The sequence below is a fragment of the Spea bombifrons genome, chromosome 4 (genome assembly GCF_027358695.1).
Source record: "Spea bombifrons isolate aSpeBom1 chromosome 4, aSpeBom1.2.pri, whole genome shotgun sequence".
NCBI lineage: Eukaryota > Metazoa > Chordata > Amphibia > Anura > Pelobatidae > Spea > Spea bombifrons.
The window spans coordinates 22,679,346-22,706,454 of record NC_071090.1 but is presented as its reverse complement, the minus strand read 5'-3'; the positions used below and the strand labels follow the sequence as shown (position 1 = coordinate 22,706,454).

Sequence of the window (27,109 nt, the reverse complement as noted above, 5' to 3'; positions counted from 1 at the left end):
ATTAAGAAAGATGGATGAATCGGAGGTAATTTTGAAGCTTCGACGTCAGTTGAAAGAGGCTGAAGAGGAGAGAATAAAGGCAGCACAATATGGACTGGAACTGCTGGAGAGCCAAAGTGAGCTGCAGAATCAGCTGGAAGAGCAGCGCAACGAAATGACCGGCACCATCGATGTAAGTGCTTCTGCCTGTGTAATGTGTTTAAAACTGCAGCCGTGATATGTGCTCTTTATGCTTGTGATTTGGGTCTAAGTAATGTGTTTTTTTTTGTCATCGTTCTTAAGTTTTTAACCTCTGTGGCACAGTTTTACGTTAATGTGGCAGCTCTAGTATTTGAATTATAGGATATTTTTACAATATCTTTAATTTAAGTTATTTCATTGAGATCACTTTCAACAGATTATGTGTATGTTAGAAGCTATAACAGTTAGGAACTGGAGCGCATTGGTTCTTGTATCACGTTATTTAAAAAAAAATGGGAAACATGAAATCGAATAAATCTAGTAATATAGTATAAAGTTATAGTCACTACTGAGGGCTACAGAGAAACATATGTTACTACATAATAAAAACTATTTAAATATACTAGAATGGCAGGAAGATCATAATACTGAAAAGCGAGAGAAGAACAAGGCATGATGTTTTATGTACTTTTTGTTTTCCAGAACTTAGAACAGGAAAAGTATTCTCTTCAGAGAGAAGTTGAGCTAAAAAGTCGCATGTTGGACAGTTTAACTTCTGAATGTGATAATCTAAAACAACAACAGAAAGTTTCACTTGAACAGCAACAGGAGCAGCTGGAGCGGATTCATAACAGAGAGATGAGTGAAATAAAAGATAAGGTATTTTCCTATTCTTTTTAATTTAACTCCTTTCTTTGCTGAGGGTGTTTTGTGGCCAAAAAACGTGAGACTTTTTCATAATTTTTATACTAGGTTTCCTTAACCATTTACAATTCTGTGCAACTACACAAATACATATTTTTTTTCCAGCGCATAAAGAGCTTTCTTTTTGGGGTGTTTAGTCCAACATTTAGTATGAATAATGCATTAAAATAATATATTATACATTTGAAGGCAAAAATATATATTTTTATTATCTTACTATGATAATGGTCACCAAACAAGTTCAATTGACCAACATAACACAAAATATATTAATGTAACAGTCTTGAATTTGAAAAACCCAACATGCATAGGTGTTTATTTTTAAAAAGAAGTTAAAGGGCACAAAAGGCAACATAGAAAATGAGCCTGCCAGCTCAAAATACCCCCCCCCCACACACAAAAGTCTAGTTGGTCACCAACCTGTGGCAAAGGGAGCCATAACATTATTTTTTTGTTGCTTTTTTTCCCCACCAACATTTCCATGCTTTAGGGTTGTTTGCAGATAAATTTACCAAAATGTATTCAGCTGCATCTCAAGGTTAAAGAAATACCCCACATGCATAGGTTTTCATATGAAACATGCAGCATCCATTCAAAAAGAGGGGGCATGGGGGAGCTTGAATGGCATTTCCTAAGGACAGCCTTAGGAGCAAGGCAGCACCCTACATTTTCCTGCTGATGGAAAATGTTTATTTTTGTACTTTTTAAAAGAAAAAAATCAAACCTTTTCTGAGGCCAGTTATCTTTTATTTATATAGCGCCGACAGTTTACGCAGTGCTTAATACAATACATATATTTAAGGGGTATGACAAGACAAGAATTGACAGACTAAGACAAACCGACACATTAGCTGGAGAGAGCTCTGCTCGCAAGCTTACAATCTCGAGGGAATGGAGCATTGCGTTCAAAGCATGTTCCAGCATGTGAATGTCTGTTCATGTGGACTGCCTCAGGTGTGAGGGAACAGACGGGAGCACACGCCACTAGTTTTCTTCTTCATGACGTTCCATGCCATCATGAACAAGGGAGGACATGGAGACCTAAACATTTTTGTAATGAGCATTCCTGAGAGTTTCTGGCCTTTCAGCCAGAACATGCTAGAATGTTTCTACTCTTCCAAATTAAAAGTCCTTTCTAGTTCAAGTAATGTACTTTTGACGCTCTTGTACATTTGCAGATGGAGAAGTTGAAAGCTGAACTAGATGAAGCAAGACTGTGTGAGAAGCAGCTGAAGCACAAGTTAGATTATCAGAGTGAGGTACTTGCCAATAAAACAGAAGAGCTGCGAATGATGTCTGAGCGGGTTCACGAAACCATGTCTTCGGAGATGTTGACTCTTCAGCTGGAAAGAACTGAACTTGAAAGTGCAAAGGTGTGTTTTTTATTTCCTTATATAGTGCCCAAGAGCTAATTAAAGTGCCAAGAGCTGTTTTAATACTACATTATGTAGTCCTATACAATATTGAGTATCTATTTAGTAACAATCTGTTTCGTGAACAACTTGAAAATAGGATGCATTTTGCCAAAAGAAATGTAGAAATGAGTGCAAAAAAGTAGGATTTTAATGACCATGTACATTATTTTTATTGAAACTGTATTCTTTCCATTTTTTGTACATGAGATTAAGTAAGAAAAATAATCACCTTAAAGTCATTGTAAAATACATGACGGTTTATGACAGAACACTACTTTCTGCTTTTACTGTACCATTCACTGGCCAGACTGGTCGCTGGTGAAGTAAAGCGGGAAATTCACAATAAGAAATTCCCATTTTAACATGTACAATGGGATATGTTGTGAGTGTTCACATTTATTTATTGTATCATTCAATAGGCTTCTTTAGAAGAAGAGATGAATGAACTGCAATATCGACAGCAACAGCTTGTGCTTGTAAATGGCAATCAGAGTCGACAACTGGAACGCCTCCAGGAGGAAAAGGAAGAGAGGGAAAAAGAAGCCGTTTCATACTTCAGTGCCTTAGAGGTAACATTTGTCCTTGGTAACCCACAGATCAGCATATAAACTATTGTGATGTTAGTATGACTTCCATACATAGTATTTATAAGTTTGTTTTGCTTTTTTTTATTTATTTATTTTGTAGAAAGCTCGTGAAGCAAACCAAGAACTGCAAATTCAGCTTGACCAAGCACTGCAGCAGGCTCAAGACCCAAATAGTAAAGGAAACTCTTTATTTGCAGAGGTATAGCAACTTTGTGTGTGTGTGTTGTGGTACTTTCTTCCAAAATAATGATAATGGATATTTTACTTTGGTTGTTTGGTATGTCACGTAGTGGACTAAAGAAAGGTGAATTTCACCTGTTTCTCTAAGTCAAATAGTTATGTTACATACTACTTATGTCCTGTCTACCCATTGTACAGTGCTATGGAATTTGATGGCGCTATATAAAACAATAAATAATAATAATATCTATATATATATATATATATATATATATATATAAATAAATAATTTTTGTCACATGTAGCTAGAAATGAATACAATTAAATTTAATGTAAATAAATACCATATTTGCTCTGAAAAATATCCTTTGCCTTATAGTCGAGGTCATCTTATAATCAGGCCTCACATAGAGGTCTGACTACAATAAGATCCAGATCCCCCGCAGCGCTGCAGGGTACTTGGATCCTCCTCTCTTGCAGGCGGTGGAGATCTGTGCGATGCGCGCAGACAACCTTTGCTGCTGCCGGCACTTCTGCGCTCAGTCATAGAAGCCCCGGCTAAAGTCTTGCATAGCAGCGGAGGTTGTTTGCGCGCATCCTGCAGACGCCCACCAGATGCCCCTACTTGACACCAGGGAGTCTGAAGCATGGGGGGGCAAGTCTAGGGATGCATCGGTAAGTGAGGGGGTATTAGGCATATCAAGGGGGAGATTGGCAAATAGGTGGGTATAAGGCTTTTCTGGGGCATAGTGGCTTATAGGGGGTCTAAGGCATATCTGGGGGTAGAGTGACATTTAGGGGGTATAAGGCATATCAGGGAGGCGGAGTGGCTTATAGGGGAGAATAAGGCAAATATGGGGGCAGAGTAGCAAGCCGTGGGGCAGGTTGGCAAATAAAAGGAAATAAAAACAAAGAATGCATTTTTCTCATAGTTTTTGTTAAATATGAAAAAAATAGTTTACAGGTGAATTAATATTTACTAGTAAAACTTTTTTTCGTATAGGGTAGTCTTTTTTTTCTAAATAAATATTCAAAATGGGGGGTAGTCTTATAATCAGGATCGTCTTATAATCGAGCAATTAACGTTTGGTCTGTGCAGTGGCTTTCTCTGTTAATATCTTTAATGTTCAAGTGGTAGTGAATGTATAAACCAAACTGTTAATACAGGTGTGATGGTTTTCAAGCTGCTGTATTAAAGCGTCTATCCCAGTGAACTGACAGTTCATTATTTTGAAGTACTGTTTTATTTTTCTCCTTCCAGGTAGAAGATCGCAGGGCTGAAATGGAGCGTCAGCTGATCAGCATGAAAGTTCAGTATCAGTCGCTCCAAAAACAACATGCTTACTCCAGACAGCAAATGCATAGAATGAAGGTAGGAGTTTATAGGTTTTGAAATATAATTTAAAACTCACATTGAAAATCCCTCTTATTTTACTTATTTTTGTAACAATGCCATTTAATCTGCTCAACCAAATGTAACGCATTCAATTTCCTTAAATTGTACATGAAAAAAATGCCACGGCTCATTCATGATGACTAAAACTCATTTTGTTCGGAGAAAAATGAATCACCAACCCAAAGTTTTAATTTGTGGTAAACACTAACGCCAGGTGATGGAAGGCTAAGCAAATGTACAATTTGCAAAAAAAAAAGTCCAGGCTTTTGGCAACTGTTAACTTTTCTACCCATGTTTTGTTTGCATATAGGTTCAAATTGCAACATTGCTGCAGCTGAAAGGTTCTCAGACCGACCCTGGGCAACTTGAGCGATTGCAGTCTATGGTTGCTCAGAAGAATAGTGAAATCGAAACACTTGTTATGAAAGTGCGACAGTTAGAGAAATGTCAGGTATGTTGACACTAATGTCTCTTTTGTGAAGCTATAACCTTTATATTTGATTTAAAAAAGGGATCATCAAAATATATTTGTTACATGTAGTTAACAGGCCTCACAATACAGTTTCTTGGGGGAATGTTCATCATGTTTCAGTAATTGGAAAGAACCATATGTGTTTGATGAAGGGAAGCATAACGTGATATGCTTTATGTGCCAGTCATCCGAAATCTCATAAAAAACAATTGGGCTACCTGCAGCTATTCATACATATGGTGTCTAAACACTGATGTATTGCTAGAATACACACAACTGGCTGCAACTTCAGCAGAAGTGCTACTGGATATGTGCAGGAATGAAGAATAATGATTTCTGGTTTCAGTAGAGACAGCCAGGAGAGCCATTAAATAAGAGGTCCTAGCTTGTTTATACTTATGTGTCAGGTTATGAAATGTGCAGACTGTATCTATTACTCTTTAACTCAGTTTAGAATTTCCATAGTATATTTTGCGGAATTGTACATGCAGAACTACGTTTAATTCATTATTTCTCTTTTTCTTAATTCCTTTTTATTCTGTTTTAAACATAAAAATGGTTTTACATGAGAATGTAGCACATCTTTATTCTGATACTTGCTGTATTGTGTTGGTGACTAGACTGGTGAATGTTTGTATATAAAAGTTTAGTGCGATTTCATGCTAGTTATTTACAACTATTACAAAGAGCAAGATTTTGATAGCTCTCTAGTTTATTTGGGAATAGGAAGGGTATTTTTGTGATATACCTTGGAATTTAATTGGTCCATTAGCAAAAATCTGAGAAATGTATCTCTGTGTAGGCAATACTGTTATTAATAGATTATTACTTGTGTGTTATTATTAATCAGGTGAGAATGCATCATTCTAACTTTCTGTTTTTAGCAAAATTCTGAAAATGGGCAGTCAAGAAATGACAATGGTGATTCAAGACAGGACGATGACACATATTATGTTGATTTACTTAAAATGAAGCTGGAGAATTCAAGGTATGATTCCCCCCCCAACAAATGATCTATTGAAGAACTAACTAGTAAATCTGACCTATAATTTATGTACTATTTAACAAAGTGCAAGAGTTCTGCAATTTTTTTAAGAATTTATAAGCCATAGTAAGGTTAAGGAAGTATACTAGTCTTTGCCTTCTGTACCATATACAGAAATCTAGTACGGTCATAGTATTTTCTAGCTAATGTGTATGTCGTGATTTGCATGTATTAGAGCTGAGTGTTTAATCTTTTATTTATTTTTTTATTTTTTTGGCAGTAAGGAGATCGATAAAATTAAGGATGAGTTATCTTTGCAACGTATGAAGGCTTTAGCTGAGAGCCAGCGCGTTTTGGAGTTGGAGCGGAAGCTGTTTACTAACGACAGACATCTTAAGCTTTCACAAAGCGAAAACATGAAACTGCGTGTCAGTTTGGACGAAATCAAAATGAAATATGAACCTGATGGTATTTCTCTTATCATTCAGCTATAAATTAATTTACATGACTTCTGTGTTTTATCAGTTAAGGTTATATGTGAGAAACGCAGAGTATTACTGTTAATTATTAAATTTATACATTTTTCGGCCCTTTTTAAATTGTCATAAAGTGGGATCCGCACCATAATGAGAGATACTCTAGTAGGTTTACAATTTCAAGAAATGTAATTTTAAATATATATATATATATATAAATATATAATGCTTTTATATATTTTAAATTTTTTTAGAAATTGTCAAATTTCGAATCCAGAAACGAAGAAGAGAACAGCTTCCGCTTGACTGCCCATCAGATGATACCTCTGGGAACAAAGACACAATAATCAACTCTGATCTCCCTCAAACTGTAAAAGAAGAGGATGAATGCAACAAACACTCGCTTGAGGATCATTCATCGGAAGAGAAATCTGTGCCTACATCGGAACAACCTTTGACCTCTGTCTCCACAAACCATAACAATGCAACTAGTAGCCAACCTGTTAGAGAGAGAAAACGAGTGAGAATTCTAGAAGATGAACAGGAAATTCAGGCTTTAAGTAAAAGCAACACAAATGATTGCTCCATTACATCTACTTCCCCCAGGTCAGTGTCACCGCCGCTTCTTGCACACAGCCTTCAAGAAAGACCTACTTCTTTTATCTTTCGCTTTGTGAACTACGCTCTCCGCTTTTTCCTGTTTTTCCTAAGCTTTGCATGGTGTGTGTTTCCTCCACTTCGACTTCCTCGTCTCAAATTGTTCAGTCCCTTCAAAAAGTCTTAACTCGCAAATCTTAACAAAATCCTTATTTTTGAAATCACGGTGAGCCATAAATGTTTGTACATGTACATATGTCTATCTACGTGTGGATATCCAAGGGAAATTATTACCGTGTTTAATAATGTCTGGGTTAAACATGAGTACTTCGCTCTTACACTGGGCTGGGCGGATTTGTGTTGAGGTTAGGGACTTTATTGAGAAGCCACAAACAAGTACACCTCCAGAGGTCAATACAAAAAGTTAGGAGCATGATTTCAAACTCTAGAAGTCATGGCTGCTTTGACTTGCCAAGCCCTGCTTTGGAGATGATATATGGGATAGGTCATTTTAAATTTCTTTTCTGTAAAGCATGATTTATATGGTGGCGTGGTCCACACTCGAAAGAGTGAAACCACAACCTTGTAGGTTGTTTTATATTGTAGCACTGATTTCTTTTTGTTTCTTTGGTGTAATTCTCTAAAAGTTGAATTATACATTTTATGCAGAGCCAACTCAGGCCTTCTCGCTGAAGGAATCTGCCAGTGTTGACCCGGAATATTGCCACTAGGCAATTGAAAAGGAGTTTGCCGTTGTGGTTTTATCAATAAATCCCTTTAGACTTTGTATTGATAATTTCCCTTTAATAAAACCCTGTGAAGTTGTATGTCTGTGCAGCTGCTTAAGTAGATGCAGAAAAATAGCATGGTATATCAATTATTTTCTTGTGGTTAGGTAGCAATTAACTAGCTTAAACAAAGACACTGAATCTTACCAACATAGACTTAGGGAACAATGTTAAACCTGATAAGCTAATGTTATTTGGCAGGATTACAATGATTTACCACCTTTTTGCTTTTGAATTCTGTGTTAAGCAATGTAGTTGTATCTGTTAAATTTAGCAACTTTGACAGTATTTGGTTTGTTGTCCCAGTGGTTTTCTACACAATCATCCCAGTGGTTTATCGACTGCTCTGGAACACATTTGGTTAATAGCTTTTATATAAACATACCAATATTTAGCTATTTTGTTGGTCTACAGCAGGACACATGGGACATGTGATACATTGCATGACGGTAATAACCCTTACATTACAAATCGAATTGTTAAATGGACCACTTACGTGTTAATTGTTTACAACCTCTAAATTTCCTATACCATTGCATAGTATTTTTGTGAGATACCATATTCAGTGTCTAAACTTTATGAACACCTTATTGTGTCAGCACTTTAGCTTGTTTTGCAGGCGTCTATGGGCTTAAGTTACGCTAACTTTTTGCAGCAGTATTGAAAATGGAAGAAAATGTATCCACATGCACCGTGGTCTTAAGACCCCCAAAAAACAATTATAGGTTTCGTTATAGCCCTTCAGGTCTAGTAAGACGGTAGATGGTGTTGTGTTTAATTACATAAAATATGTTTGCGTTCATAGGTATAGTTTTTGATATGTGTATATGGACATGTAGAGTGCTGGACTATATTAACTATATACTGCACAAACAATTCAAAAATGTGGGGTTGTTAAATGATCCTGATATTTTGTGTTTTAATCTCCCATGTTCTTAAATAGATTTTGCTAAATTACAAAAACCAAGTTTAAAGTACAGGCTATAAATATTTAAGTGAGTGTAGACTAGGCTCTGCGGGCATTGGCTGAGCTGTGGAAGTACATTCCTGGTGTTTATTTTAACAATATTTAATCATTTTACAGTAAAATATTTTTACGTTTAGGGCTCTGTTGAAGTGTGCTTCACAGATATATCATAGGCATGTCTTATTCCTCAAATACATAAGTCTTCAGTTCTTACTGAGTGAATTGTGTCAGTTGAATTCGTAGCATTTGCAACACTAACCACACTTTAGCTAAGGTAAAATGCCTCGTGGCTTTTACAATTCTTTCTTTTTTAATATGAGACAAGCACTGAAAGAATATTATATATTATTCTCAGGGACACTTTTTTTGTTCATGTAAAATGCATATTGGAGTCCTTTTTGCATAGCCTTCAATTCACTTTTTACTGCATGTGAATCAGTACATTATTCTTTAGCTATTTGAGTTAGAAAATTAGACTGAGGTTTTCCTTCCTCCAAATCAATGCGAGTAACCAGAGCCAGTCATCAATGAGATATGTTAGATTGCGTGCAGTTGGCTGCTAAATTGTTTTGTATGCACTAAAGGATTTGGATTCCATGTTTTTTTGTTTTTTTGGGGGGGCCTAGAAGGTCCCTTTAACCAGGCACTTTATATCATCTAGTATTATCATACTGCTATAAACAATATCTTATAGCAAAAGCTTTTCAGTATATGTCCTTTTTCACATGTGCAGGGTTATAATACATACAGTATTGGTTACGATTTGCACCAAATTTAAAACACATATCTATTACACTTTATTAAACATGTAAGGCTTCTTACTTCTCAATGTATGGTATATATAATATGGTGTGTGTATTTTTTGGTGCGGGGAGAAAGTTCTCTCACATTGTCTTATTTTAATTTGTCTAATCTTGGTTGTAGAGAGAACTTGTTTTGTGTCTTCTCTGAACCTCGCTGTAAATTCCCTTCTAAAAGTTTTTGGAAGAACACCCCCATGAACACAACCACGGTGTATAGAGCAAATGCTCTTTTCATTACTGCTGTTGTCTTCTGTGTCTGTTGGAGTAAATAAAGATAGAAAATGCTGTGGAATACAAAGCAACAAAGCTGGACCAACTCCGTCCTTCGCTATGCATTATAAAGTGTTAACCAGCGTCAAGAAGTCAGGGAGTTGAATGGTCCAGTTGCCCTGCTAGTTGCCGGTTACTTTTATATACTCCTCCTCTGAAATGTATTCATGTAGCTAGTAAGAGGTTGGATTCTACTAATGTATATCTAATTTATTTGCAAAAGGGGCAACATTAATTTTACATGGTTTTTGCCCAGTTTAGTGTTCATCTATAGAGCTATGAATAAACACATGAAATACTTTAGTTTTCAGCACAGCAAGCTGGATGTACTTGAACTCTCTACTACTGATTTATATATGTTATACTTTTTATGGTTACAGAATGCTGAAAATTAGGATTGCAGGAAGTTTGAAACGCATGTAAGCAAAATGCAACTAGAAATATTAATCTATTTACTAGAATATTATTGTGTTTTAGCAGGATGTGTTAATCCATGTAGAGGTTTTGCCTGTTGTATGTAGATCTTAAGCACTGCTTTTTATACACCGTTTTGCGGTGTAAGAATGTGGAAGAGTATGTTAATCTAAATATTTGAACTGTAAAGTCTAAACCATCTTTGCCGTTTCGTTGAGAATTTTTGTTTTTTTTACGCTGCCTGATGTACGTACAGTGCATGCTTTAATCACTGATTATTTCATAAGCTATTGGAATGAAGACAGAAGACAGTTTTCATAAGGATGCCTATAATTTAAGTTGGCCACACGGTACTGTGTTAAAATCTTAGTGTGGTGCATCAATTTGCCCACCCATACTTCAAACCCAATGTTAATGCTGTGTAATAATTTTCATCAGTATAATACTTAAGGTATTCTGACTTTTTCAATAACTACATGTGGATGGCTCTTTACTTTTCACAGAGACTAGCTGGTTGAGATTTATTTAATAGAGAGTAGCTTCTAAATCTCATTTGGGTTCTTACCCAGTAGTCCAATCATAGTGCATCACTTCCCTATTCTAACTAGGAATAGATGTTTCTTTCAAACTAAAAATAATCGGTTTATCTATAAAACATTTTACCTTTTGTTTTAACGTGGCTTTTTGCTTCTAGTACTTCTCATAGGGAAATAGAAAGTGGTTTGGCTAAATGTTAGTATGAAAAATGTATGTATTACGCTCCCTGCCGGTACATCCTTTATTTCGATTGCCCTGCTAACCCTGTTGTCCAGGCTGTGGTTTAAGTGCTTAATGATTCATCATCCCCGAGTGGGTTCAGTTGAGTTGTGTGTTAAAGTAGGGGGATTTTGTATGTGTTAGGAAGGTGCTGTACGTGAATTTGCTAGTCGGGATGTCATGTTGTAAAGCTTATGGACCTGCTGTGAAGCAGTTTGAACGGTTTTTTTTTTTACAATGGTTTGTTAGACATCATGGTAATTTGAGGGACGAATAATCGGTTTTAGAAGTGACTGAAGTAAGAAAGTGACAGAGATTATATTAATAAGTGCAAAGTCTGAGATTTGTTGGCCGGAAGATTGCCCAAAAATAGTCCGTTGGCCATGCCTCGCAGGGCAATTGATAAAACATTTGCACATAAACATTCCTGCTTGAAAATGAGTATTGCAGTTATTTTATACAGTCATGTATACTTTTGTAAGTGATAACCTTACACGGATAGTTTGACCACTGTTTCCAACACCCCTGCTGCTTCCAGAAATGATAGAGCTGGTTTGTGCTTATGTTGAATGCAACCTAAAACATGATCTGAGTTCTTGAACCAGGAGGGCCAAGTACTAATTCTGCATATCTGCTAGATATGGAATTTGATGCATCAGAAATTTTGCATATGGTATTCTGTTGTATTCTTTATCAAAACCATCTGTTTGGTTAAAACTAAAAAGTTTGTGTTAACAGGTTGGAGTTGTGATTAACTTCCGGTTATAACCTGTATTGCAAATGGTTGAGTATGTGGCACTTCTAAACAGACATCATTCACAGCATTTAATACTGAATACAGAAAATGATTTTGCTCAGCCATGACATTTTGACACGTTTGAAAATAGAATGACTGTTTACCTGTAGGTCAACATCCGATGAGTCAAGATTTGAAACAAAGAAACACGATGAGAGACAGATGCGAAACAGTGAGAGGAAATCACGACTAAAAGCACATCCTGTTCTCCACGTATCTTCAAAGCCAGCTGCTGTAACGCAGTGTCCACAGCAGTAATTACATCCTATCCTCTGCTTTATACAAAATGTTTATATGTACACAAAACTGCCTTTTTATTTGACACCAACTTTTAATGTAGGCATATCATGCTAATAATCTAATATATATAAATATATATATATAGTTTTATGAAATGTTTACTGTTCTATTAAAGTGTAGGTCTAGTTGGTAATGCTTCTAATTCATCTGTATATAATTGACATAATATCCTACTATATGAACATGTGTATTGCATATTGTGTATGTGTGATATGATACTAATAAAATTACATCATTAGAATAAGCATTTTGTATGTCTGCTTATTTTAAATTGCACTATAAAGAACAGAATGAGAGCATACATGCTATTATTCCCTTAATTCATGCAGATTCTGCATAAAATATATGAACAATACAATCATTGTGAACCTGAGCGCTCAAGTCAATTTCATTTGAATTCCTATCATTTGCTTCATGCCGCTGGGAGGACAGTCTGTGTGTGTGTGGAAATCTGGTTTTGTGGCTATAGAACATACTATTACTATCAGGCTTAGAAAGCAGCTTCACTGTGCCATAAAATCTAAAATTACATAAGAGATTAAAAATCATTTCTCATTATATGTATCTCAATGGCCCAATATGATCCCACATTTCTGCGATTTCTAAAGAAATATATACCAACACAGCATAGACCTGCCTACAGAATTAATGTGGATGCCCAAGTCACAATGAAAAGGACAAGTCTATTCTTGAATTTATATTGCAGAACACCAATAGGCTGAAAGGTAATCTTCATTCTTTTGACAAATTCAATTATCCTCTAGTATGTCGGGTTCTTTTACGAATTTTATTTTACTTCCCCTAATTACCGTATTTGCTCGATTATAAGACAAGGTTTTTTTCAGAGCAAATGCTCTGAAAAATACCCCTCGTCTTATAATAGGGGTCGTCTTGTAATCAGACCTCAAATAGGTCTGACTATGAGACGACTAAGATCATGGATCCTCCGGTGCGGGGAATTCTCTCTGACAGCACAGACAACCCCCGCTGCTAGCCACGCCTCCTTCCGGCTGCAGCGTAAGTTGTCTATGCGAATCGCGTAGACATCTACATGCTGCCCCGGCTGCTTGTCATGACGGGAGTCAGAAGCACCGGTAAGTTTGGGGGGGGGAGTGTTAAATGGGGGGCATAAGGCATTTCTGGAGGCAGAGTGTTCTATGAAATGCCTTTTAACCCCCTTAATGCCACTCTGCCTCCAGGAATGTCTTTTTAACTCTCTATACGCCACTGTGCCTCCTGAAATGCCTTAAACCTCCCTATATGCCACTCTGCCCCATAATATGCCTTTTAACCCCCTTAATGCCAGAGTGACATATAGGGGTATAAGGCATTTCTGGAGGCAGAGTGGCACATAGGGGGTCAAAAGGCATATCATGGGGCACAGTGGCATATAGGGTTAAAAGGCATATCATGGGGCACAGTGGCATATAGGGGGTATAAGGCATTTCTGGGGCAGATGTGCATAACTGGGGGGGTAGGTTGGAAAATAGAAGGAAATAAAACCAAAATTTTTTCTCAATCAAAACTTTTTTCATATAGGGTCGTCTTATATTCAGGCTTTTTATTTTTTTTCCTAAATTAATATTCAGATTTGGGGGGGTCATCTTATAATCGAGCAAATACGGTATATGATTTAGAAAATAGCTGTGTTGTCATAAACCCTATATATTCATCTTAAGCGATTACCTAGGAATTATGCTTTTGTATCTGCGTTTTTAAGCCGTGGTGAAAACAGAAAAAATCGCACAAAAGTCTAAAGGCATATGAGTTCTGTAAGAAATGAAGGGAGCCTTTAAAATGTGATATTAAATTTAATGCATGTATGCTTTTGGGTATGTGTAAGGATACGATGTCTTGCTTTACATTGTAAGGTCATTTGTATAGTACTGCGCTACAAAGATTTTTGAAGTAAGTGTTTAGGACCAGGAGACATTGAAAGAAGCTGTGCCAGATGGTGTCCGGGAGAATGCTGAGAGAGGCTTTCTAAGCATGAAGGAGAAATTGAAAGAACTACGTCGTCATTTTAATGCTTAAGTATCCCTTTTATTTTCTATTATCAAATGTTTTGTGTATGTTGTATGTTTTATAACCTGTAGCAGCGACCCTGTAAGAGGATATTCAAATAACAAGCAAGCCAGCCTAAAGACATTTATATTTTGTTGTATTTGATGACGGGCTACAAAATGTATTTGTAATTTGCAACTCAGTGTTATGTTTCAGACTGAAATGATAGGTGAGAAAGAGAATGTGTATTATTCTATGGTTCTTTAAGTCATTGTGCATGAACAAAGGATGTGAACCAACCTGCTATAAACTACCAAGCTGAAACTTAAAAAATAAGTTCTGACACTCAGCCTCTACATTATATAACATGTTTTTTTTTCTGTCCTGTTACATCACTTATGTAACAGACATGGTGATACATTTGTTTTTTCCTTGTTATAAATGTTATGTCAATGCTAGAGTCGAAAAAAACAGTGACATAAAGCTGGAGGCTTCGAGGGCTATAGCCATCTCATCCTACTCATTGAGAGGTGTTATTTTGCAAACTGTTTAAACCAGTTTGGTGGAAGGTACAATCACTAAATTACAATAAAGAAGCCAGGTAAAATGAATGCGCCAGGTGACCGTTGAATGGTGAGGACAAACCTTGTAGAAGACAGCATAATAAAACAGAGAGTTAAAGGTGGAATTGGCTTACTGAGTGCACAGAGTGGCCAAACACTAGCAAAGGGTCAAGGTAGGAGGTGATCAAATGGTAGTCGCTTTGTCACAGCAAAACTAGAAATGGAAAGTGAATATTTACTAGCTTTTCACCATTCTGTTTGGAACCAAAGGGCAACTAAGTCAATGCCATAAGCAAAAGCACAAATTCTATTAAAAAGGGAACACTTTATGAAAACTTTGCTTGCAAAGCAATATCATTGAAAGACATATGAAGTGTCATAGAAACGAATAGTTTTTCCTCTGAAAGTACTAGCCCAGAACCCAAGTGAATGTCAGGCTCTTCATTTTAGTTTCCTTTTTCTGTTATGTAGATGTTTTGTGTGCATGTGTGAAGATAGCTCATCAGATGTGTTTTGTAAATGGAGCTTTAATTGACATACACAGTTAAAACAATATACATATACATTCTATTATATACATACAAGTTTAAATAACTGTTTTCAAATACGTACACAAAAAAACAAGGGGCATAAAAATACATTTTAACGATCATATATACAAATGCATTCAATTTACTCCTTGTACATGTGTGAACAAAGTGATCATAATAGTACCTAAATTTCAAGAACTTATAACATTTGTTAGTATAGGCTATTTACAGGTTCATGTATCATGTTTTCTGTACACTAGTGCATTTCGCTTATTTTTCTAATCTGCGACATATATTTAACATAGTACTTTACATTGCATGGTATTTAAGGTTATCAAGTATTTGTTTTTAAGCACGTTCCATTAACTGTAAATAACACTTTATTGCAAAAATCATTGCTGTGTATTCACACTTTCAACACAAAACTCAATTTCCATTCTATTTTATCTAAGTAATGTGTTGTGTCGTGGGCCCAAAAGGACAAACTTCAATATCCAAGCCTTAGAACAAATTCACATGTAACCTATGTAAACTATAAATACAGGATCATTTATTACCGTAATACCAAATTTGTTACGTGTTCAGAAACATGTCCAACGTTGTAAAGAGACATACATTTAATATTTCTAACCATATTTTTAAAAGCTTGCAAATAAAATTTTAAAAGAAAAAACAATTCTCAAATGTACCTTTCTGATCTTGTTTTTTGTCAAAACTTTTAGAACTAAGGGATTCTGAAAATACTTCTCAGTGTAAATATGTTTAATATGATGAAAATGTTTTGTTAATGTTTCATGTAAGCCATATTGAAATGGCAAGGGTGGTCACAGATACCTACTTTGCAATCAGAAATCTATGGCAATTTAATAACCGCTAACAACTGAATGACTCTATGTTCACATATTAGCTGGACTGTAATGCACACTATGTTTGGTAATCAGTATTTTTTGTTATTTTGTTGCAATATACAGGTGCTTATTATACACCAGTTCCATACATGTTATAAGCATTATAGGATAATCTACTTATTGTGGCACGAGTCATGGATTCCAGAGTATTTGCAGCAATAATGTAAGAAATAAAATAAAGTGCCGTTGTGTGCTAATGCTATCTCCTCCATTAACATTATTTTCCCTCTTTTAGTACATTTTAGCTGCATTTTGTATGGCAAACATGCATGATTGACACATATATCACTAACTTTGTAATGGATACAGATTAGGTTTATATTGTAATCTTATGTAATGTATTGGTTTATTTTAGCTTGTCAGTTTTAGTTTTGTCATACCCTTTGAATGTATGTACCGTAAGAAGCGCAGTGTAAATGGCGCTATATAAATAAACCATAACAATGTTATGGTCACACTTGTCCATAACAATAAAACTATTCTCATTACCTTACCATATTTACCTTACATATGGATATTTCCATTGTTTGTAAGACAGGTGATTATTGCATAGTTAGCAAAGCTGAATTTAAAAACATGAAAGATTCTTGACCTGAACCTAGTCTTTTTTCATCTACCAGGTAGGCATCATATCAGGGAACCACATTCTTCCGAGATGCTTTGAAACTTCATAATGAATTTGCTCCAGGTTGTATTTGTTATCTGGAATTAGTACTTCTTCCATTATGGATAACTGTGTCAGTCTTCTTCCACACATTTTAACAAATTCAACAAATGCACTGCAGGAAACTTCACACTCTCCAAGGCCAATAGCTGTCAAGTTCTTGCATCGGTCAGCAATTCTAATAAGCTCATCATCCAAAGGTTGAAGTCCATTTGCACAAACCACTAGCTCAATTAAACGTGGACAGTTCATACCAATACGACCTAGCATTGCTTTGCTAACTGCACGCCCAAAGTAAAGATGAGTAACTGGGGTTTCCTCTCTGAAAAATGCATCAAATTCCTCTTCGTATAAAAAAAAGTACATAACAATATTCACTTTTGGAGAATGCTTGATGAGCGCATCCCAACTTTGCTTCTTAATCGTGTGAAACTGCGTTTGGCCTGGATTTTCACTCACAACATCTATACGAAGGTGTTCAAGCCGAACATGTTTCTCAGTCGATAGAGCCAACAATAGCTCATCACTCAAGAGATGATAGTTGAGAGCTAGCTCCCTAAGACCATGGCACTGATCGGCAACACAAAGAATTCCTGAAATAGAGGGAAAAAAACAAGATCAATGCATGGCAGCGTTTATATTTTAATTCATTTCAATTAATTTGATATAAATTGTTCTGGGAAAGGCTAGATCAGTCAAAGCAAAATATTCCAAAACAAAATAAAAATTGGTATTTTTTTGGGCAGCTGATTTGCAATTACAAATATAACAGACCAGTGTTTATAGATGATTACTAGGTAAAGCCCTAATATCAATATTAACTGAGATAGACTGGGTGAAACTGAATAATAAAATGGAATAGTAATTAATAGATGGGGAAGAGAATAAGGTTAAGCGCTCTAAAAAAAACCAAAACACAACAAAAAAAAACTGTTTGCTCTTACCCGCAGGAGAAACATGAGGACAACTGCTCATTTTCAAGAGCTTCAGCGTGTCACTGTTGTTGGCAACCAAAACTTTCAAAGATGGATCATCAACAGGTGTATCATCAATTTTTATTGAGGATAGTGACTTTGAGTTTACAAAAACAACCGTCAGTGCAGACACGAAGTGAGACTACAAACAATATGGAAGGGAGAGGAGTTATTAGTTATTCACAGAACAAAATCACAAATATTCCAGTGAAATAAAAATCATGTGTGGGTTCTCACTCAGACTAAACTAATGAATCTTTTTTTTTTCCCCATGGCACGTTCCCTTTGAATGTACTACTCGTCAGCCTAAAGAACATTAATAAATCGTATTAACTAAATAATATAGCAAAAAATGCAGAAATGTTAACGTCTCTATTCTCCAGGTTTGCTAAAAGTTTTCGAGCATCAAACATAGGGTGCTGTGTACAGTAATAAGTAAAAACAGTGTGTGGGGGGTTTGTTCCAATAAATTTCTTTTGTCTCCAGACCCTGGCAAGTGCCCCCAGCCACCCCATCCATCTGCTTCCATCTTCACTATAAGGAGCCGCCCTGGGTCTAGAAACACATGGGGCGAGGTCTTGGGTGATAAACTAAGTAGGTAGTTTGTCTAAAATCAAGTATCAAATTTATGACAAACTGTGAAAATTAGTCCATCCTCTCACAGGGGAAACCTTTCCCCAACCCATGGCGCTCAAAGGGTAAGTGAACTATGCACTTCCCAATACAAAACTTATATGGGTAATTAAACGAGAAAAGTGTTCGCTTGAACATGTAAAATCGGATCACTAAAAATATACATTTGAGGCAAAACACCCATGCAGAAATAATAAGAGCAGCAGTTTTGATATTCATCTTTGTTCATTTCTATAATAGCTTCAGAAAATGATTATAAGAATGTTAAAATTCTTAAAATAATATTTATTATTATTACAATCCAAATGAGACGATATTGTATTTACAATGTGTGATCAGAAGGATTTTGTTCATTGTAGTATATCCTGTGACAATAGTAAAATGTGTGTTTTAAGCTTAAAAAGAAAAACATACTAATGCTTTGTATTACCTTTGACACATTCATAAAGCTGGGTTTTGCTGTTGAAATCAGTCCAAGTGTTTTGATAGAACAGTTGACAAGCTGTGAAAGTATGTCACATGCAGCTTCAGCAGACTCAGTGCAGCTATCCACCTAAAATCACACAATAATCAGTGAGTATGTATTACTTCATCCTCAAAATGTTTTTCTGGATTTATGCATAAAGGCTATACTGGTGCAAAGTTTGAAAAAATGGTCTTATCAACGCAGCAACCAATAGAATGTTCATGCTGACTGGTCATCGAGATAATACCATTTTTCACATTTGAACCAGAATCTCTTTTTAGACAAAATCCCCAATGGCTGTATGAATTATGCTTGCTCAAAACCATACCTTGAAGCTAACATATTGAAGGTGATTTGCATGTTTTTTAATGATTTGTTGAATGAGATCAGGGTGAGTAGACTTTAAGTATGAAGTAGCCGGCTGGTTAAGCTCAAACTCAAACTTCCTCCATAGCTCAGGAATATGAAAGACTTCATTCCACCGTCGACAAACTGATGATGCACGGGCCCTATCCACTAATGGAAGGTACTGAAATACATGTAATACTACATGATGTGGCAGAGTACCCCAGTCTAGAACACATGCTTGTGTCTGATATTTGCACTGTTTAGAAGTCGGAATATCCATTTTCTGTTTTTTCTTTCTCTGTTGTGTTTGTACAACCTGACTCTCCATAGTAACTGTCAGTCTACCTCGCTTCATTCTGCAAAAAAAGAAAAAAGGAAACACTGTAAACAAGACTCAACAAACTTAGTTCTGGATAATTTTAAAAATAAATTATAATATGCTTGTTGAAATATAAACAAAAAATTTAAGACATAACACAAACCAATAGTGTCATTATTAGTATAATTTTGATGTTTTGAGCCTTATTGCAAGACTAATCCATTTGAGTTCAACCTTACCTACATATCCTTAAGGCATTCTGGTTAAAATAAAAAAGGCACATGCTAATTTTGTTGGGAGATGAGAACAAAAATGTATAGTTCAAATAAACCCTGGATCAACAACTTTTAAATGAGTATGTGTGCCCTGAATACCTTTTCTCGATTAAAAAAAATCTATTTTATCCTTAAAAGCCCCCACAGTACTAGCCGCTAACATCTCCTTAGGTAGTACTTTCCAGGGCTTTATGGCTCATACTGTCAAGAACATCCTGTGAAGCCTCATATGGACCCCACATGTATTTGTACATTACGATGAGCACATCTGGGAACTTCCCAGAGTAGACTATCTGGTGCTCTCTGGGGAAAAGCATTGAGAAGAGGCAGGACTAGTTGTTCATTGGTGGGAGTAACTGACAGCCTTCGAGGGAAGATCGAGGGGAAGTGAGTTGGAAAAGGCTAAACACTGCTCCCTTGCCTGGAGAAAGAATAAACTTACACGAGGCAGCTCAAGAAAAAAGTCAGTTAACGGCACGTCATGACTTTTAAGTGGGTGTAAAAAAGCGATCTACGATCAAGGATCAACTTTTAACTCCAGGACGCACTGTGACTGCTTCGCAGAGCGATCACAAGTGCCACTGTGAGAGATCTTGCAGGTTCCTTTATAAAAAAAATAAAAAATTCCAAGATGATCTCTCCAGAACCTCCTGAGAACCATTCAAGTCAATAGAGCCCAGCTTTCTGATCAGTACAATAAATAACAATAAAATAAGAAAAAAAAATTAAAATAGTAAAAAAAAAATGGTAACATGTAAAAATAATTCCCCACTAATGTCACCATAGGGGAACCTTCCAGTTCCAACAAAATGTAAAAAAAAAAAAAAAAAAAAAAGTTTAAATTATTTTTATGAGCAAGTCCTATAATTAGCGCTATATCTTCACAAACAATTCTCACATGGAAAGAGTTAAAATACTGCATGTTAAATGCCTGTAGGGTGTCTAGTTTAAAAAAAAATATGATTTGATGGGGTAAATCGAATTGGCCTAGTTCAAAGATTCCCAAAAATAGGACATGGATGCAGACTGACCAGAGGTCCAAATTCCAAGAAAAAGGCACACCTCACAAAGCTGGCCTTTTACCTCCTAAATAACCTGACAAAACCATGAGTGGTATCACTGTACTCAGGAGTTGTTGCTGAACACATATTGGGGTGTTGTTTGGCAGTGACGTATACCAGGAGCTATTAATTCATACCTGAAGTAAAATGTGTGTGAAAAAAGACTACCACAAAATTTGACAAAGACTGGTGGTAGAATTAGTGCATGGAAAGAGTTAAAATACCCTAGGGTGTCTATTTTTTAAAAAATATATGGTTTAATGGGGTAACTTGAATTGTCCGGCTTCAAAGATGTTCCAAATGGCACATGGGGCAGAATTACCAGATTTGGAAAAACTTATGGAGGTTTGCAATAACTTCACTTAGCCCCCCAAAAACCCCTCCCCTAAATGCCATCAGTGCCTGATGCCTCATTAATTAAACCAAGAGGATGACTAGTTAGTTTATCTAGTGAGAATCAGGATACATATGGAGAGGTTTCGCTGAATCAGCTACCAGTGACAATTTATTGGTGTAAACAGGGAAAATTAATAATAATTCAGAAAATTAGCTTTTCATTTTTCCATTTCGCATCTTATTTGTGTCAACAACCTACGTTTTCTTTTAAATAATCTTACCCAGCTTCATAATTTTTTTAATTCAATTATATTCTGTAATTTTAAACTATTCCTACTTACCTCCATGCACTTGATTAATATAACTGTTATGCTCTTGATACTTACCTGTTGAATTATACCATTACACTGGTAAAAATGTTTATTTTTTATTTTTCATGGCATAGACTATATTAATAGAAAATTTTATATCTGTTAATATATTCACAAAGAGTTATTTGGACAATGCGGACTCTGCACTTACCTGTACATACATCAGCTTAAAGCATGTTTACTCTAGTAAGAAGTGCATTTCCATAAGGGGAAACAAAGTTCTTACCTAAAATATGCTTCCAAGTTATAGCTTGTATTGGATGTATGAAATGAGGTAGCCGCTGCCATGGGGCAATCACCAGCATCCGTCCACTTTGACTTCCTAGTTTATACCATGAAAATAAACCCATCAGAAATTATAGCAATCAAAGTATAACATACCACATTTATTAATTCAATAAAATGAAGCTTATATCACCCTTAAGTAAGATTATCTACTGTACTTTAATTGAAGGGTGAATGGGAAAAATGTACTATAATAAAATAGTTTTAGCATCTTTTAAATTTAAAGGATGTTAAACTGCATTTTTATTGATTAATCACAGTGATTACTTATGACCTCTGTTATGAATAGACCAAAATCTTTTCAAGAACATGCAGACATTCAATAATAAAGTCTCCTTAATATTTTTTATAACATCTAATATTGATACATTGAATGTTTTATATATTTAATATATATTCAATGATTAAAAAGATGTGTTTATAAACCTAAAATAATCAGATTTCAACCTTTTGCATTTTTACATCTAAACTGGTATTCAGACTACAAGAAAGGATGGGTCCAAAATCAGTCTGCAGTGTCCCAATTAAAGACAAGCACTGTGTGAAAGGAGAAAAAAAAGTAAGGAGTAGCAGGCTTTCAAAAATGAATCACGACCGTGACCTAATTACCTTACTCTACAAGGCGCTGCATGAAAAGTTCACTCCTTATAATGAGCAAGTCCAGAACAAATAGAACAAATTATTTATCTATCACTGGTTTCTCACACAAAAGGAAACAAAGTGCCATTTGTAATAATTTGTAATTTGTCCATAAAATAAATGAATTGTGACTAAAATTGGACTGGCATTGGAAAAAAAAAAAGAATATAAAATCCTAAACAAAGAAAATCTAGGGCACTAAAGTGTTTTTTTATTATTATTATTCTTGCCTAAGCATATTTTGGGGATGAAGCGTGTGCTCTTTTGTAACAATAACTGTTTTCATCAGCCTTGTGAAAGCAATTACGCAATATTTTAGTTACATTGGATTAAACTACACCTTCACTAACAAGTTATGTATAACTCTGTTATGCCATCACCTATGTAACAACGATAATTGTCAACATGGTTACATAAAGCTTCGGGTGCATAAATGTACACAAAACCACACATTCATACTCTAGATAGATATACATGTATATAACCAAGGACATTTTATAGAATCTAGTTTTTACCATTCATACAAACATAAGATTCCCCAAAACATGACAAACCTATGTATAAATTAGGGGTCTTTTTTTTTTAGCAGCTGCATATATCCTGTGCAAGAAATCGATAGCTATGTCACTAGTTGTGCATAGAAAATGCACATTTTGCCCCTCAAACTTTGGAAGAGATTGGTGGTGAAATGACTGCATGAAAAGTGGCACAATGACCCCAATGAAATACCCCGGGATGTCTACTTTGCACAATTGAATACTTTTGTTGGGTAATCCTGGTTTCCTTGGTCGCCATTAAAGTTTAACCCCTTAATGAAAAGCACATACATGTACGGGCTGCAGTTAAGCAACACAACCCCCCACCCCAATAGACTTGTGATTGCTCCGAAGAGCAACCACAAGCGCCATCATGTAAATGACGTTGCCTCCACTCACAAGATGGCGTCGACAACAGAAAAATGAATTAGTTCACAGAGGCTCTATCCAGACCCTCTTAAGAACTCTCGAGGTCCTTCTGCAGGTTGAATCCAAGTACTGCATTCAACCATGCAAGGTCAACGGAGCCCAGCTCACTAACCAGTGTGATTAGTAAAAAAAAAAAAAAAAAAAAAAAAAAAAAAAATATGGTAACATGTAAAAGTAATACCCCACTGTCACCAAAAAGTGCATATATATATATATATATATAAAGTTTTTTTATGAGCAAGTCCTACAATACGTGCTACTTCTTCACAAAAATTCCCGCATGGAAAGAGTTAAAATATTGGCATTATAAATGCCCATAGGGTGCCTTGTTTAAAAAAATGTATGATGTAAAATGTCCCAAATAGCTTTGGGGGGAAAATGGTTTTGAAATAGCAAAACGCTACTGGTACTTTTTTTTTTTTTTTTTCAGGACAAATAGAAGAATCTATTCAGCGGGGTTTTCATTAGTTTTTGCAGATGAGCAAAAGATTTTTCAAAGAAAAGAGAGAAAAAGTAAGTTTTTAACAAAAAATCGCCATATTTTATAATTTTTTTATAGTAAATTAGATGATATGATAAAAATAATGATAGCTAAAGAAAGCCCTGTTTGTCCTGAAAAAAAAACAAAACACAAATAATGTGTGTGGGTGCACAAAATGAGAAAGAAGAAAATTACAGCTAAACAGCAACACTGAAAAATGTTAAGAGCCTTTGTCCCAAAATGTACTACGAGTAAGAAACGGTCTTGTCATTAAGGGGTTAATGCGTTAGCATACCCAATTTGAAAACTTTACCTAGGTAATATGCACTTTGTAATATTTGCTTGGTAGAAAATCCTATACACGTGGATGGTTTCCAAATCAAGACAACTAGATTAATATTTTTGAGGGGGAATTTATCTAGCTACAACAAATGCTTCAGTTAAGTGGTAAACATGATGCACAAAACAATGAAAATGTGTTTATTTTTTATGTCTTACGTATTTTTTTTTTCACAATATATTATAATTTAAATATATAAATATGGTACCAAAAGAAAGCCATACTTTTTAATATATATATATATATATATATAGATATATATATATCTATATATATATATATATATATATGTGGGTGAAAAACCCCCCAGAAAGAATGAGACAATTTATGATATAAATACAAAATGCCAAAAAAGCTCTGATCTTTGGGATATAAAATAGTTCTGGTCATGAAGGGGTTAATTAGTGAATTTGCAGCATAACATTATTGTCAATGCTATTTCCTAATTATTATTATTATTTATTTTATATAGTGCCATCAGATTCCACAACTAATAAAGCTACATAGTAAAAAAGTTACATATACAAGTCTTATTTATATGTTGAACCAAGACTGTTCTGAGAGGAGATACAGGAGTCTCCAAATCGTGTTTCTGTTTTTCCATAAAGGGAAGAAAATCCCCTGGGAATCGTCATAGCTGAGAACAGTCCAGACTCTTCCAGGAGATTCTCAACAACAGGGCTTATTAAGGTACCATGTAATACTTTAGGTAATTGAGTTTTTACATTGGGGCAGCTTGATAGATGGCATTTCAATTTTTTCAGAGATTGTATCATGTTTTGGGGATTTTATACCCAACACCTTCAACCTTTTGTGAAGTTCTACATTTTAACAGTTACACAGCACATAACATCCATCTTAAAACATGGGAACATTTCCTGGGAAAATCATATTGCAATGTTTATTATAAGTTACAGATGGCAAGCTTCTTATAAAAACTGATTGCCAGTTCTATTTTTATGTTAGTTATTTGAGTTTCTCACCTTGTAAATGAAGTTCTACGCTGCGGTTGATGAGAGGGCTGTTTCGGCTAAAAGTTTCTGAGGGGAGGGGGACAAAAAAAATGTTGGGATCTTTATAGGAAATGTGTAAAAGAAACATTACATTGAAGGAGAGTTATGTGGCAGAGAATTAATAATTCTATTGTTTCAATATTTGTACTGTAAAACTGAAATACCATTAACAAAAATGAGAGGTAGGTGGCTTTCAGGACAAGGAAAAGACAACATAATCTTGTCTGTGATCTAGTATTCACCTCGTCAATGAAAACGTCACAGGCATGACATCTTAGAAAGGTATTAACACTGATCTAAATAAACCCTCCATCCCTAAGCAACTGGCTTTAATTTCTACTCATGTTTTCCTGCACGGAGTTGATGATTAACAAATCTCCTTTGTCACCATGTTCTAGAAATGTGGAATGACATTGTCTCTGCTGTTAATCCGTGTACCTTTTCTCAGTGCGTCATGTGTGACCCCAAAAAACAATCTCATCCCTTTAAGTGCTGTTTGGCACACTAACTCTACTGCTATATTCTTGCTATACATAGTATAACATAGCAGCACTCAGTGGTAATATGAAAACTCTAACATACAAATACATTTGTATTCAGTTTGCTCTTGTATGTCGTGCAAATAGATATTTCTTGACAAAGCCATTGGAATACAAGCAAATATCTGTTTGTGTGTTTACTCATTACACAGACCCAGTTATCTGAATCCATACAGGCCCATGACTCTGCTGTCTGGGGCATGAAATGTATTAGGTGGTTGCCTTTTTGTCCATATCCCTTCTTTGTTAAAAAATTAATATAGAATAAAGCTCTTAAAAACAATATTTTTGAGCTGATCAAACAGTCTTATGGTATCCTTGGATAAGGTATGCGGATGGCTTTTACCTTTTCTAGATTTTTTTCCTTTGTCTAAAAAATATATGTTTAGCCCATAGGTACATTCATAGGAAAGAATCATAACATTACATATACCTGGCTTGACTGACAACCCAAAAACAGAACTGAACGCTGACGTTGAGAAAATGTCTTTAAGCCTATACCAGTTTCCCAACAGCATAATAAATGCCCTGTTTGTCCAGTCCTCCAAGTCACATGAATTTACTTAACAGGAGTTCATATATACATGTAGGTTTAACATAAACAAGGCTACACTAAATGTACCGAATACAGACCATTGAAATATGTATTAGGTTTATCTAATATCAAACGTACCTTTAGTTGGTATAAGCAGTCTGTCTGGAGAAATTAGGTTTGATAGAATACTTTGCTCAGGCAGATCAGATATGCCGTGTTTATAGCTTGACAACCACTCCTTCAATGCACTCCCTCCCTCCTACCCTGCCTTTTTCCCTGGGAAAGTAGGTCACTATGTCACTGAGGATTCAGAAAGAGAACTGGCCTGGCTCCAATTCATGCACGCAGCACAGGAATAGACTAGCAGCAGGCCATCAGGGTTCTATAGTAGAAATAAAGTATAACAAAATTAAATACACAGATGAATAAATATTGTATAAAGTGTAGCCATTTGATGAGTGATCTAAGGGTCTTTCTTTTACAAATACTTCAAACTCAACCAAGGTGATTTAAATTTACTTTGCAAGAGGTCATATGGACAACGCCTCCCTTACAATGTTGCCACACACTGTACTATATGCATGTAGTTAAATCAGATAACAAAAGTTATTCACTTCACTTATTCTTTACATGCATCTATGTTAGTTAACACTTTAACCTTCAATATGATCCCCAACCAGTTCTCTTTCCAATTTACGCATGCTACTTAAACCGAAAGCAGAAAACATGTTTAAGGTTAGGTACAATTGTTAAGAATTCACAGTACAGTAAAT

At 35.5% G+C, this 27,109-nt stretch overlaps 2 protein-coding genes across 3 annotated transcripts in view; one reads left to right on the top strand and one right to left on the bottom strand.

Annotated features, from left to right (window-relative positions):
- Positions 1–12,331, top strand: part of SPDL1 (spindle apparatus coiled-coil protein 1) — a 22,788-nt gene extending 10,457 nt beyond the window's left edge. For both annotated transcript variants that reach the window (XM_053464127.1, XM_053464126.1), the window contains exons 2-12: positions 1–172; positions 664–840; positions 2,064–2,258; positions 2,720–2,869; positions 2,988–3,086; positions 4,329–4,439; positions 4,774–4,914; positions 5,820–5,923; positions 6,201–6,388; positions 6,651–7,002; positions 11,898–12,331. The exon at positions 1–172 is cut by the window's left edge and continues 7 nt beyond it. In XM_053464127.1, the coding sequence (XP_053320102.1) occupies positions 11–172; positions 664–840; positions 2,064–2,258; positions 2,720–2,869; positions 2,988–3,086; positions 4,329–4,439; positions 4,774–4,914; positions 5,820–5,923; positions 6,201–6,388; positions 6,651–7,002; positions 11,898–12,045 (1,827 nt within the window). In that variant the 5' untranslated portion in view covers positions 1–10 and the 3' untranslated portion in view covers positions 12,046–12,331. The remainder of the gene's footprint in view (positions 173–663; positions 841–2,063; positions 2,259–2,719; positions 2,870–2,987; positions 3,087–4,328; positions 4,440–4,773; positions 4,915–5,819; positions 5,924–6,200; positions 6,389–6,650; positions 7,003–11,897) is intronic.
- Positions 12,332–16,321: 3,990 nt separating this feature from the next.
- Positions 16,322–26,610, bottom strand: LOC128492085 (F-box/LRR-repeat protein 3-like). Its single transcript, XM_053464518.1, has 7 exons — positions 26,475–26,610; positions 25,233–25,289; positions 21,766–21,861; positions 19,158–19,533; positions 18,794–18,916; positions 17,701–17,872; positions 16,322–17,349 (listed from the first exon to the last, which is right to left on the bottom strand). The coding sequence occupies exons 3-7, from the start codon at positions 21,825–21,827 to the stop codon at positions 16,706–16,708; spliced, it is 1,377 nt and encodes a 458-aa protein (XP_053320493.1). The 5' UTR covers positions 21,828–21,861; positions 25,233–25,289; positions 26,475–26,610; the 3' UTR covers positions 16,322–16,705.
- Positions 26,611–27,109: the final 499 nt, after the last annotated feature.